Source organism: Helianthus annuus, chromosome 12 (assembly GCF_002127325.2).
Source record: "Helianthus annuus cultivar XRQ/B chromosome 12, HanXRQr2.0-SUNRISE, whole genome shotgun sequence".
Classification (NCBI taxonomy): Eukaryota; Viridiplantae; Streptophyta; class Magnoliopsida; order Asterales; family Asteraceae; genus Helianthus; species Helianthus annuus.
In genome coordinates, this window is record NC_035444.2 from 17,139,090 (window position 1) to 17,154,444 (window position 15,355).

At 37.8% G+C, this 15,355-nt stretch overlaps 2 protein-coding genes across 2 annotated transcripts; one reads left to right on the top strand and one right to left on the bottom strand.

Annotated features, from left to right (window-relative positions):
• Positions 1-873: 873 nt before the first annotated feature.
• LOC110894259 (pentatricopeptide repeat-containing protein ELI1, chloroplastic) lies at positions 874-2,926 on the bottom strand. The gene has a single exon (XM_022141452.2). It carries the CDS (start codon positions 2,882-2,884, stop codon positions 1,022-1,024), a length of 1,863 nt encoding a protein of 620 aa, XP_021997144.1. The 5' UTR covers positions 2,885-2,926; the 3' UTR covers positions 874-1,021.
• Positions 2,927-7,044: 4,118 nt separating this feature from the next.
• Positions 7,045-7,578, top strand: LOC110892510. Its single transcript, XM_022139669.1, has one exon. It carries the CDS (start codon positions 7,045-7,047, stop codon positions 7,576-7,578), a length of 534 nt encoding a protein of 177 aa, XP_021995361.1.
• Positions 7,579-15,355: the final 7,777 nt, after the last annotated feature.

Below are 15,355 nucleotides of genomic sequence, written 5' to 3' on the forward strand. Positions count from 1 at the left end.
TAACCTATTTTGTGACTTGTCTAACTCTTGCTAAGTTTGGTTGCCTGAACACGAAATGAAAATAAACAGATTCATGTTAGGTTTTGTGTTACCTAACATGACCCGTTTATTAAAAAACATAATTTGTATAAGACTTGTTTATTCAACGAATTAATGTAAACACCAGCACACGGCCTATTAAGTAAATAAGTTACTTTGTTAATCCGCTTAAGAGTTTTTATGAAGTTCATCATTCTCACTTTAATACATACATTATACCCTATGAAAGCAAACGATTTTTAGAGTAAATTAGTATTTTGGCCCTTGTAGTTTTACCAGATTAACCTTTTCAATTTAAAAAGGATTTTTTTGACGTATCAAACCTTGAAGTTGCATCTTGTAATGGTTTTGGCCTCTAACACTAACTCTGTTACCTTTTTTCTAGTTAAGTATAATGGTATTATGGTCCTTTTGCACCTTAGGGGTTGTTTATCTATAGTCTTCAAGATTGCCCACATCAAAGATGCTTAAACTAATGGTCAATTAGAAACGAGCGAGGATATATCTCCTCCACCTCACACCATCTCTCCTTAAAAACACCTAAGAATGCCTCTATTGTAGATTCTCTTATTCTTCTGTTCCTTAATTCCTTTACTCGTTTTATCAAATTGTAACACAAGTTACATTGAAAAATCGGTTTTAAAATTTCCAGTTAAATCGATTTATTGCATATTAAATTTGATTAATAGCAATTTATACTTCATTTAATAAGTTTCTTTTTCTTTCACTATAAAAGCTATAAGTTTGAGCCAACTTGGGGGCAATAGACTGAGAAAAGTGTTTAGAGCAAAGAGACTAAAACTACTCACGTCAATCACCATTTACAACTCTCAGTAGCTAAAAACTAATTTTCATTTAGACTCTCCTAAGAATGTCTTAATTGTGTTTGTTTGAAACTGGAAATATCTTTACAGAGTCGTTTGTGTACCTATAATATCTAGAGTGGTAACTCAATCTACAACTCTCAGTAGCTATAACAATATCACCAGTAATCCCCACAAGAACATGAACCATCTTCAAAAGAATGAAACCGATTCCGATCCCTAACAACGATTCTCCTTCTCGTGATCTTCGATATCAGCTTTGTCACCTCATGACAATCCGAACAAACCCTAAGATTCTTCACAATCTTGATAGTACTTCCAGCCTCGGTACTAATAAGCCCAAACGCGATAGCAAGTTTCTCACTATGAACCTCCAACGATCGCGCTCTTTCCTTTTCCCCCAAATCATGCAACGCGACATCCGTTTGCGGAATATAACCATGATCCTTAAGCCATCCGTTCACCTCCTCCAACATCATATAAATCTTTTGGTAACTCGGGTGATTCATGTCCCCCGCAACAAACTCGTGCACCTTGTTATGCACTTCAATCGAGCTGCACCCGGGTTCTTTATGCACCCCGTGGTCCTTCATCAAGGTCCGCATTCGGGCCACCCCGGCCCAGTCTGAGGTAGCGGCGTATAAGTTAGAAAGAAGTATGTACGTTCCCGAATTTGCAAGATTACGATCTACCAAAAACTTGACGATATGTTCTGCTAGATCGACGTTTTTGTGTAGGGTACATGAATCGAGTAAAGTTCCCCATATCACGGGATCGGGGTCAATTTTCATGTTTGTGACCAGCTCATATGCGTGTTCAAGATAACCCGCTCGACCAAGAAGGTTAACCATACATCCATAATGCTCGATTGTCGGTTCGGTCTTGTGTTTACTTTTCATCGAAAGAAAGATACCCTTTCCGACTGAAACCAAGCCCGAATGAGCACAAGCATTCAAGATTCCGATGAATGAGACATCTGTAGGTCTTGCCGTATGCATCCGACACATGTTGCTGAAAAGCAGTAAAGCTTGTCCGGAAAACCCATGCATCGCGTAAGCTGTAATCATCGCGTTGTACGCAACAACATCTTTGTTCTTGAGCTTGTTGAAGATTGATTCCGCGTCTTTTAAACTGCCACATTTGCTATACATATCGATTAACGCGGTACCCAAATGAACATTCATGTAAACACCATTGTTCTGAATATAAGAATGAATCCATCTTCCTGATTCCAACGCCCCAATCTGCCCACACGCTGATAACCCCGCAACTAACGTAACTTCATCTGGGTTCATCTTCTTACTTAGCATTTCCCTAAACAGGGTTAACGCTTCGGTAGGTTTTCCGTACTTGGCATACCCACCGATCATCACATTCCAACACACCGAATCTCTCTCAGTCATTGCATCAAACAACGCACGCGCCTTCACTAGCTCCCCATGCTTCGCGTACCCGGTTATCATAGAAGTCAACGACACTAAACTTCTCTCAGGCATTGTGTCGAACAGTTGGCGTGCAGAGTACAAATCCCCACCTCGTGAGTAAACATCAACCAGAGCTGTTCTCACGTGCATATTAGAATCAAAACCGAGTTTAACCACGTGGGTATGAATCAGTTTTCCAATATCTAAACGACAACCCTTTAAAACTGCTGAAAATGTGAATTCATTGGGTTCAACATCTTGTGATATCATTTGTATGTATAGTTTGATTGCTTTGATATAGAGATTATGAACAGTGTGAGAGTGGATGATGGAAGTGTAGAAGAAGACATTGGGATTGTGGGTGTGGTTGAAAAGAGTGAGACATGAATCAAGGCGGTCGAATGAAGAGTATGAGCGTTGTAGTTTGAAGTTGACTTGTGGGTGGTTATGGAAGTTGTGGCGGATTACGGCTGCGTGAATTTGGTGGAGTTGTTTGATGGTTTTGGTGGTGGTGATAAGTGTTGCGAGTGTTTCCGGTGAGTGAGGAGGGTGGTTTGTTGTGATTGGTGGTGGTGTGGAAAAGGATGTCGATAGCATTGTTCAAGTTCAAGTGAAAATGTGTTGGGATAATGTTTTAATATTATCATGGAGGTGGGGTCCGTCAGTCGGAAGTAAACTCGATTTTCTCATGGATAGAGGTAACGTTTGTCCGATAACACTCTTTTCAGACCCTATCAATATGAGTGGGATTGTATCGCGTCCATTTGGATTGGTTTGGTTTGGGATTTTTCATGTTACCGAGTGTTTATGCTACATTAATGTTTGTAAATTAATCAAACGGATGTCAAAGTCTACTATGACATAGATTATTTGACATGAATCATTTAACACCATAAGGGGGGAGGGGGTGGTCCGTTATGGACTCCCCATAACGAGTGATAGTATCACTAACACCGCCGCCTCCACTTTGGTAACGAGTGATAGAAATAACTCGTTATATATATAACGCGTTGAATATAGAGGAATGAAGGTGTATGACTTGTACATTGTGTATTAATACTTGTACATTGAAGTCCCATCACTAGTGATGACCACCTGCACTACATTTATATCACTAGTGATAGAATATTGGGTGATGACATAGCATGATTTGATTGGATATTGGGAGTGATAGAAATCTATCACTAGTGACCACCCCCTCCCCTTAAAAGCAATGTAGCCAGTGGCGGATCCAGGATTTTTTTCACCAGGTTTCTTTTGCTAGATTTTCACTACTTCTTACTAATTTTTTAGAAATCATATAAAATTTCCACTATTTTTTTCATTTTTTTCAAAACCGAGGGGGTTCCTGGGAACCCCCAAAACACCCCTGGATCCGCCACTGAATGTAGCAAACATTATGTGTATGTTTCATGGTGTGATCAAAATCAAAAAGTGTAATACTAGATAGATAAGAAGGTTTTTTTCATATTATAATTTTATTGATAAACACACATGTGCGATAGAGGTTACACATGGTTCACTGATAACAATTCTAACAAATCCCTTAGTTTCTATGCAACCATAGATGAGTTTTATGGCTAAAAACCAACATGACTACTTGTTCATTCTTCCACGATTCTCAACCGAAACAATCCATCCTCATTGTATCCTTCTCCCACAGTCTGTCGATTCTTCTCAACAATGATGACTCCCCCAGCATCAAAAGACATGCTCAACCCAATCTTAGCAAGTTTGCCAAGTGATACGAGACACTTACTGATCGCGGGGATGTGAAAAACATTTGAAAGAGTCAAAACCTTACCCGTGGTGAATCGAAGCACCACTGAACCGATCCCTGCCACCTCAACATGATTCTTGTTGTCCAAAATCACCTCGTGACCACTCAACGGATGGTACTCCACAAACATGTCCCTTGAGTTACACACGTGCACCGTGCATCTAGAAGCCAAGTACCACCCTCGACGCCTCATTTTGGATAAAGCCGGGTCCTCATTTACAGTTATCAAGCCTATTACTTCATTGTGCACCACTTTCGCAGGCTCGGTGTCAGATTTTATGTCTTTGCACTCATCAAAATACCCATTGTCCCCACATGACATGTTCATTCTTCCCATAAGCTGTTCAACCTGGTTGTAACAAAAAAATTAATAAAAAAAAAATAACTGATATCAAGTCACATGAAAAGCTTTTAACAGTGATTTCATGCAATAATGTTTTGTAATATAACATGTAATGTAAGTACCTGTGATTAAATTCTTCTTCTCAAGAGAGGTATGCACTCACAATTCGATTCATGAAACCTCTTCAACGTTCAAACTCCAATCAATCAGTGCGATTTCGTTGCAACAATTTTAGCTTCTGATTTGAATAATTCTGCTTCCACATCCCCCCCCTAACAATTCTCAGGTTGTCAACATTAGTCCCTTATAAATTATGTTTGTAATATTGTATTTTACCTTATTTATGATTTTTTTTATTTTATTCTCTTTTTTTTAACAGCAAGATGTTATAAAACTAAGAAAAACCACATGGGTCATTAGTTTTATACCACACGGAGTGGAGTCTGGGGAGGGCTTGGTGACGACGGCCCTGGGTGGGAACACCGTCCCTCGGATTTAGGAAGAAATTTTTCACCAGGAATCGTGATATCTTTAGGGGGGGGGGGATTATGAGGAAAACTGGGACAACCCTGTGCAAGGAAAAGTGGTGAAAAGGCTTATTTAACGCTAATGTGTCATACGGGAAAATATGATGTAATGCTAATGTGTCACACATGTCGTAACATCTATTTCTCTTTTATCCACACAGTTTTTTCTTTTATAACTTTTCAGGGTTATATTCACATTGTTAAATTTGCTAGTTATACATAAAAGATGGTGATTATATTAAATTATTGAAAAGTTTGTATATACTTTTTTTCTTTCTTACAAAAAGAGTGTGTTTGTTATAAGGATATTAGAAAAGAGGAAATGTTACTACAAAATTAATTTGAGTAGATGATGTAGACAGTAGACACAATGTATGTTCTCTTCTATAAATGACACAATTTCAAAATGTAATTATATTAATACACCTTAAGAATTACAGGCTGGTTTTATCAAACAACATGTATGTCGATTGTTCGTTGGTGTTAATCTTGAAAAAAATTATATTACCTTTTTTTTCATTTATGACAGGGACATCTCCGAAAATGTTCGAAAATCTTTAGGCCCCTTAAATCTAAATTTTTAAAAAGAATATATATAACGAAAATTAAATATATGAAAATGAATTAATGTAATTTGAATTAACACCAATCATTTAATGTAACTTGACAAAATTAGGCAATTAATGTCATTTGCATTTAATAAATAGATAAGAAACTAAAGGAAAAACAAAACTGAGGACGTCGGGAAAGAGACTTTCAAACCACCAAACCAAGTGTTTCAAAAAGGTTTAAGGCAAGGTAATCCTCTCTCCCCCTTTCTTTTTCTAATTGTTATGGAAGCCTTTTCTTTTATGGTCTCTAAAGCTTGCGAGTCAGGAAGACTTAAAGGGATTAGTCTCCCTAATGGGGGTCCGGTGCTTTCGCATCTTTTGTATGCGGATGATGCTCTGATTATTGGTGAGTGGGAAGAGGAGAATGTTCTATTGGTTGTTAGAATTTTAAGGGTTTTTTACGCTTGCTCGGGGCTTAAAATTAATATCCATAAGTCGAATATCATGGGGGTGGGGGTGGAGGAAGATGAGATTTCTCGTATGGCTTCGGTTATGGGATGCATCAAAGGGAGTATTCCTTTCAAATATCTAGGAATCACTCTAGGTGCTAACATGAACCGAATTAAAAATTGGGACCCGGTGGTATCTATTTTCAAGAATCGGCTTGCTTCTTGGAAAGCCAACTCTTTATCGATTGGTGGTCGGGTTGTTTTAATCAAGGCGGTTCTTCAAAGTCTTCCAATTTACTATCTCTCTATCTTCAAAGCCCCGTGTAAAGTGGTAGAGAAATTGGAGTCCATTATGAAAAAAAATTTATGGGGGGGCTCGGATGGGGTTAAAAAAATGCATTGGGTGACGTGGGATAAGGTCGCTTCTCCTAAAAATTTGGGGGGGGGGGGGGGGGGGGCTCGGTATTAGTAGACTCAAATCAGTAAATGAAGCTCTTCTAGCGAGGTGGGTTTGGAGATTTAGAGTGGAGGAGGATAGCCTTTGGAGAAGGGTTATTTTGGCTTGTCATGGCAATAGAAGAAAGTGGTCTCTCCTTCCTTCTAAACTCGGGTTGACAGGGGTTTGGAAGAACATTGCGTTGATGGAAGCTAGAGTCCGGTTAAAAGGTAAAAGAATTCTAGATTATATTAAAGGGGTGTTGGGTGATGGCCGTAGTATACGTTTCTGGCTGGATATCTGGTTTGGTGACATTCCTCTAATCAGTGGCGAAGTATTATGGGTGCACGGGGGTGCACCCGCCCACCCCAATGTTTCGGTTAGAAGTGTATAAGTTCCGATTTTTCGTCCGAAAATTTTAAAATTATATAGGATCGCCCCCTCGATTATTTTTCCTAAATTGTATATTCTAAATATTTATAAACTTTGTATATAAATGATGATTAGTTTATTAAATATGCACTTTGTTTTGTTTGGAACTATTATTATTTGACCCGACTTGAATCGAATAACCAACCCGACCTGACCCAAAACATAGGACAAAAAAATATTTGGGTCCCATCACTTTACGCTCCCTCGAAAATTTTGGTCAAGCTCCGCCACTGCCTCTAATGTCTAGATGGCCTAATTTATTTGCGTTAGACAATGGTAAGAACTGTCTGGTGTGCGATCGTCTTCCTGAAGTGGGTGGCATTGTGTCGTGGGACTGGATTAGGGAACCTTCCTCGCAGTCCGAGCTGGAGGAATTGGCTGAGAGTTTTTCCGTGTTGCTCAGTGCTCCGAGAATCTTGGGTAATGACAGATGGATTTGGTCCCCGGTTGCTTCAGGGAAATTCTCTATTAGGTCCTTCAAAGTTTTGGCTTCGGATCAACCTCCTGAAGACAATGTGGTTAAGGTTCCGAACTGCAAATGGCTGCCATCTAAAGTGAATATCTTTATGTGGAGAGTGGCGATGGGTCGGATCCCTACTAAGCAAGCGCTGGCCAGAAGAAACGTCTCGGTTAGTTCGAATGATTGCGTGTTTTGTGGGGTAGGGGTCGAGAACGTGGAGCATTTGTTTACGGGATGCATCACGGCGATGAGGGTGTGGAGTTGCATTTCACAGTGGGCCAATATTCCTCCTATTTATGCTTTCTGGGGTTGAGATCCTGTACAAACAGTGCTAATTATAAGAACCGTAAGAACAGATCTGAACCATTGTTAATTTAAATCAAGGGTTGATATTGATTATAAATAAAGGGTGGAGATATAATAGGAAGTTTATTTGGCTAGGAAGGCTAGGAAGTGATCTTGACCATCCATTTACTTAATCAAGGGCTAAGATTAAATCAGGGAAATTGAAAGTAAAAAAAGAGGCGCGTGACTTTTTTCAGGGGCAATCTAGTCAATCCAAGCCAATAGTTTCTCTCTCCTCCAATTCCCCCCATTTTTTAAACGTTAATAACTCTTTCATACGACATTATTTTTTTATAAAAATTGCACCAAAAAAACGAGTGTTTTTTTATCTTTAAAACGAGTATACTATTGCTATATTTTGAAAAAAAAAATTTAAAACCCAGTTGCGTAAAACGCAATAGAAAAAACCCCAGTATCGTAAAACGCAATGAAAAAAAAACCCTAAAAAATGACATTTTTCTAAAACGCAATGCACAAAAAACACAAAGAAATGACTTTTTTGTAAAACGCAATGGCCAGAAAACACATAAAAATGTGTTTTACCTAAAACGCAATGCACCAAAAACACAAAAAAATGACTTATTTGTAAAACGCAATGGCCAGAATACACTTAAAATGTCTGTTTTCTAAAACGCAATGGACTGAAAACACATAAAAAAGTGTTTTACCTAAAACGCAATGCACCAAAAACACAAAGAAATGTCTTATATGTAAAACGCAATGGCCAGAAAACACTTAAAAATGACTCATTCTAAAACGCAATGGACTGAAAACACCTAAAAAATGTGTTTTACCTAAAACACAATGACTAAAAACACTTAAAAATGTGTTTTTTTCTAAAACGCAATAGCTGTCTGTCACTGTGAACTGTCTGTCACTGTGAACTGTCTTATTTCTAAAACGCAATGGACACATAAAACTGTCTGTCACTGTGAACTGTCTGAATTGTCTACGAATTACTGTCTTCGAAATGAGCCAATTTATGGAAATTTAATTTTTCTGATGCGTTTTTAGTACAGCAATTTAATAGAAAAAACCCCAGCCAGGGGCTCTGCCCCTTGGACCCCGCCAGGGGCTGCCGCCCCTGGGACCCCGCTACCGGGGGCTGCCGCCCCCGGACCCCCGCAAAGCATGCCGTAAAACGCAATGACTAAATAAAAAACCCAGATCATGAAAATGAAATTAAAGAATTTCTTACATGGATCGAAGCCGATTTCTTCATCAATTGACGGAATTTGAATGATAGAAACACTTATCAACGCTCGAATCGAACGAATCGAGTGATTATCTCCAAAATCACCGGAAAAAACGAGATTTTTTTATGAAATTAAACTGGGTTTTCTTCAAAAAAAAAGCTGAAGAACACGTTGATCGGGTTCTGAATCATTGATTTGTGATGAAAATCGCACTATAATGTAGTGATTATTGAGATATAAAGTGAAGAAATAGTTGAAGATGGTGGATTTTGAAAATGATGGGTTTTTGAATTTACTGGGTTTTGAAAAAGGAAGAAGAAAGAGTTGGATTGACTAAAATACCCTTTCTCTTTATTTTAAAATTTGCCACATGTCATAATCCTATGGCTTCCTATCCTTCCTAGAGAAAATTAACTTCCTATTTGATCTTTACCCTATAAATAAAACTCTTATAATTAAAAATTACTACTAACAAATTAGGGGTAATTTTGTAAAATTGCTAGTCATTTGACCATTTTCTATTAAATACAAATTCCACCAAGGTTTTTTAAACTAAAATAACTTTTATATACTTCATTATTTTTTTTAAAAATATATACCATAAAATCAAGTATTTTTTTATCTTTAATATGAGTACCATATTGCTATACCTTTTTGTATTTATAAAAGTGTTTTTTAAAAAAAGTTAACAAAAGGTGTTTTATATTTGTGCTAATAAGGTGCTCATTATGTGTTAATTACAAAATAATACAAACAAACACCAAAAGTAGATATAATCAGCACATCTGGTGTGCTGATAATGGAGAACGATTGAAGATGTTGTGCTAATGTCGTTTATGTTGATAATGGAGAACGATTCGAGGACGATGTGCTGATAATGAAGAACGATTAATGATGTTGTGCTAATTATATAGTGTTGTGCTGATTATATTTTTTGTAATTATTTTTAATTAGTTATAAATAAATATGGTCAAAAAGTCTAAATTACCCCTAAACTAATTTTTTATTGATGGACACTTGTCAATTATGTATTGGTTCTTATGGTTCTTACAAACTTAAGTGTTTGTATTTGATCCCATTCCATGCTTTCTGTTCTGCGGATCTGCTTGATGTCCATAATGGCAGTGGTGGTAGTCCGGAGTTTAAGGAGATCGTCCGCGGGTTAGTGTCGGTGACTTGCTGGTGTTTGTGGAAAAATAGGAACTTGAAGATTTTTTCCAATGGTGGAGGCGACTGGGCGGTTATTTTAGGGGAAGTTAAGTCCCTCAGCTTTTTTTGGCTCAAATATAGGTCTAGATTTTAGGTCTAGATTTTCTGATTTAGATTAGAAAGAATGGTGTAAATACCCCCTGTATATGTTCTAATCGGTGTTTGGGTGCGGTTCTGCGTTTTTTGCTAGGCCAGCCGGTGTTAATGAAGTTTTCCTATAAAAAAAAAAAAAAGTGTTTCAGGATGCTATTTTTCCGACTCATTACGTATATATTCTAACTTTAAAGTGTAAAACTAATACAAAAACATTGGGCCCCCAATGGGTTTGGGCCCTGAGCCGTCGCCCATCCCGCACACCTTCGGGCCAGTCCTGATCTACGAAGCAATTTAATTTGGACGTTAGTATATTGTTATCGGTTAATTTGGTTTATGAGTTTATCTAATAATTTTCATGTGGCAAAACAAACAGATTTGAAAATTATACCGGCATAAAAGAACCCCACAATTATATGATGTGAAATATGGTAATGACAACCAGACATACCATCAAATTTGTAAATACAAAAGATGCAGGACATCATACAGCATAACAGTTTCAAACAAATTAAATCCCTTAGTTTCTATGCAACCATAGAGGACTTTTATTATTGCTAAATACCGACACGATTACTAGACGACTTGCCAACATCTAAACCATCCCTTTTGCAGGCTCGGAATCAGGTTTTATGATGCTCATCCGGATCAACCCATCCTCCAAGTATCCTTTCCCCACGATCTCATGATTCTTCTCGATGGTGGTTCCCCTAGTAGCATCCATAGATATTATGTAATCGTTCCCCAGAAGTATGCACGCGGATAAGAGACACTTCCTGATTGTGGGGATGTGAAAAACATTTAACAGTCTCAAAACCTTACCCGTGGTGAAATGAAGCTCCACTGAACCGATCCCTGCCACCTCAGCACGACTGTTGAAGTCCAAAACCACCTCATGACCTGTCCACGGTTGGTAGTCCACAAACATGTCCCTTGAGTTGCAAACGTGCACTGTGCATCTAGAAGCCAAGTACCACCCTCGACGCCTCATCTTGGATAAAGCCGGGTCCTCGTTAACTGTTAACAAGCTTATTTCTTCATGGTGCACCACTTTCCCAGATGCGTGACACTTTCCGGTCCTCTTCTTTGTAGAACTCTCGCCATGTGACATGTTCGTTCTTTTCGTTCAACCTGGTTCGTAACAATAACAAAATCAAAAGAATGATATGAAACTACATGATGCCGGCCATAATGTTTTGTAATACATTACAAAGGAATTTCAGCTAATGTGTATGTTTTTCTTTTTAATAAGTTTTCCATATACTACCCATTTAACTAGAATAATGAAAATGATACAATTTATAGGATTACAATAAGAAATAATTATAAAGACAAACCAATCATATCAATAATGAAAATGATATAATTTATAGGATTGCAATAAGAAAAATTATACAGACAAACTAATCATATCATAACTCATAAAGAGAATTACAATAAATCTTATCTACATATATTGAATCCTAACTAATAGACTCCGTTTAAGCTTAAGAGGCGGTGATTCTTGACATGACACGAAAAACAGGTTTTTGGTCGACTAACACGACCCCTTTAAAATGTGGGTTGTGTTCAGGTTGACCCGTTTTTAAAAACAGTCGCGTTCCGGTTCACCCGTATAAAAAACGGGTTGACCAGTTAGCCCATCTAACTATTTAGAAAAAAAAAAGAACTTTTCTTATATTAGTTTTGTTTATTTGGATTCTCATTTAAATAATTAGTTATAATAATGTTAGTTTTGTCACACCATATATTCCTTAGTCGTCACACTCATACTCACCACTAAACACGTTACCGGTAACTAGCTTAAAACCCAACAACCCCCTCGAATCGTCAAACATGTAACTCATTTAAAAAAATGGGTTAAACGAGTTGTGTTCGGGTTGACCTAAATTTATGTGTGGGTTGGTTTGTATTGAAATCTTTGACACGAATAAAAAATGGGTCAGGTTCTAGTTGCACATATCAACCCACCTCATCCACGCGACACAATAGACACTCCTGTATGATAATAATTAATATATTTTATCTATTAGTGGTATAAGAAGCATACAATTTCGAAATCAACGGTCCTAACTTCAAAAATAACTAGTGGTGGTCCTACCTTTTCATATATTGTAAACCAATGGACTTTTATGAAACCGAAAAGGATAAGAAACAAAAAGAAATTAAGGTTCTGTTAATAAATATCCATTAGTTTACAATACGTGAAAAGGTGAGACCACCACTGATTATTTTTTAAGTTAGGACCGTTGCCGGCCAACGACTAATAGTTTGGATTATTAAATTCCATTATACCTTTAACTTTTAAGATGATCTTTGCTCACAATTTCATCATACTTTTGCCGGACAAAAACTGTAACAAGGTCACGTTGACCGGTTATTTTTCTTTAATTTCCTTCAACTTCAAAACATAAAACTCTTTTAAGATCCATTGGGAATAGCCCAACAAAACATAAAACTGTTTTAAGATCCATTGGGAATAGACCAATGGTGTTTATGAGTTAGACAAGGTATAAGATAGTAAGTAGGATGTCATTGGTTCAATTCCAATGATGTGCAAGTTTAGCCATTAAAAAACCGTTTAAAGGCTTATTTCTTTAAGCAAGATTAGAACGTAAATGCATGAAAAAGCCTTAGCAGATTATATTCCAGTGGTCTGTTTGTGATCTAAATTTGGAAAAAAAATCAACTAAAGATTTAAGTTACAACTCAAATAGTGGCTAATAATTGACATGAGCTATTTACTAAAGTGAATTCTATGATCAACTTTACAAGATCAAACTAGATTACTCATGTAGTGAGAAGTTAATTTGAATGTAGGTAAGAAGTACCTGTGATCGAATACTTCACAATAGCGATTATGTCTCCGGTTATTCAATGCCGGTTTCTTTGCAATCATTTTAAGTTGCAATATGAATAAGGGTGATACTATTCCCACCTCATCCATTATCGGTTACGTGGCCCATGAATTGATGTGGGATGTGATATTTTGGTCTTGTTTTTCTTTTTTGGAAGGAATAAAAAGCAAATGGGATGTGATATTTTGTTTTTTTTTCTTTCTTTGGAAGAAATAAAAAGCAGAGTAAACTGATAGAATGGTTGCCGAGGTTTCGTCATTTTAACATTTTAGTTCAAAATTCAGATTTTTTGAATATGAGTCCATGTGATTTTAATTTTGTTGTCATTTTCATCCAAAAACAGAATCTGATCAATTCTTTTAGTTAACATCCAGTTTTTTTTGTCTTTTTTCTCCCTTTAATGAAGGGCAAAATGGTCAGATTTTTTAAGTTATAATAAAACGTTAAATGACCATTTTGTCCTTCATGAAAAGGAAGAAAAAAGACAAAACAGTTGGATGTTAACTGAAAAATCTGAGCAGATTTTGATTTTGGATGAAAATGACAACAAAACTGAAACCATAGGGACCCAAATTCAAAAAGTTTGAGTTTTGGACTAAAGTGACCAAACCTCAGGGACCATTTTGGCAGTTTATTCTAAAAAGCAAATGATTCAAAAGGAGCGCAACTGAACCTAAATTCGGGGTAAACTCGAAACATGAATTTTTTTAGACGGATATGGAGTCAGGTAATTGAGTAAGAGACCAGGTATGATATTTTTTTCGTAGGTATGAGATTTGGTGAAATACCGGTTTACCCGATGAAGGGGTGGTCCCAAATAGCATGCACGAGCACGCATATGTGAGGCCATACCACTCTAGAGACCCGACCTCGCCATCCAGAAGGATCTAGAAGGGCAAGGGACACACGTTGAGACAGGAGTGAGTCATCACTGACGGCGACAGGAAGAATATTCTCAACATATAAGGAAAAAGACACCATGTGGCACCAATCATCGGATGTCAGAGCCTGTTGCAAGATCTCTAAAGGACAGCCAAAGACAACCCGACAGAGAGTACTAAAGGACGTTGAGGTGGAACGAATAACCGTGCGCTACGTCAACCCTAGTACAGAATAAAGGTATGGTCATGTCATGATTAGTCCATGCAAGAGAAGGTTAAAGACTCGAACCCGTGACCTCATGGTATTTAAAGTCTGCCATATAATTAAATTCATCAATAAAAAGATGATGCTATCTTTATTTACTAGGGTTTGTAGTCATATGATGAGGTTTTTATGTTCCAATTTGAAGGCATAACTGTATAAGAATAGTATTGTGATAGCCTTAACAATATGTTATGCAGAGATGCATGGCTTTTTTTGGAGAGAACATTAGACAACCGATTTAGGGCGACCCGACTCATTGTCATCAGATTACTGTCTCTTTAGCGCCGGGCCGATCAATTTGGGGTTTAAAAGGATGTTGATGAGGAAATAATATGGAAAGATATCAAGACAACTTCAGATTCTTAAACCAAATATACCATCAAATTTGTAAATTCAAAAGATAACGATAATCACATCGCATATATCAAATCTCTTAGTTTCTATGCAACCATAGATGAGTCTTTATGACGAAAAAAAAACGACATGATTACTAGCCAACTTACCAAGATCTAACCCGTCACTCCATGCTGCTCATCAGGTACAAACCGCCCTTCTTGTATCCTTTTCCCACGATCTCGTGATTCTTCTCAATGGTGACTCCATCACCCCAAAATACAGTTGAGACTCCAGTGTCAGCAAGTTGGCCGACAGATACTATATTCTTACTGATTGCGGGGGTGTAAAGGACATTTGGAAGAGTCAAAACATTACCTGTTGCGAGTGGAAGAACCGCTGTGCCGATCCCTGCCACACCAGCATGATCATTGTTGGCCAAGCTTATTACTTCATTCTGCACCACTTCTGTAGGTCCTGTGTCAGGTTTTACGATGCTCAACCGGAACAATCCGTCCTCGATGAATCCTTTTCCCACAATCTCATGATTCTTCTCAACGATGGCTCCACCAGACCACAAAGTAACTTTGAATCCGACGTCAGTAAGTTTGCCGACGGACACAAGACATTTCCTGATTACGGGGATGTGAAAAACATTTGAAAGAGTCAAAACCTTACCCGTGGTGAGTTGAAGCACCACGGAACCGATCCCTGCCACATCAGCGTGTTCCTTGTTGTCCAAAACCACCTCATGACCTGTCCACGGTTGGTAGTCCACAAACATGTCCCTTGAGTTGCAAACGTGCACGGTGCATCTAGAAGCCAAGTACCACCCTCGACGCCTCATCTTGGATACAACTGGGTCCTCGTCAGTTATTAAGCCTATCACTTCATTGTGCACCACTTTCAC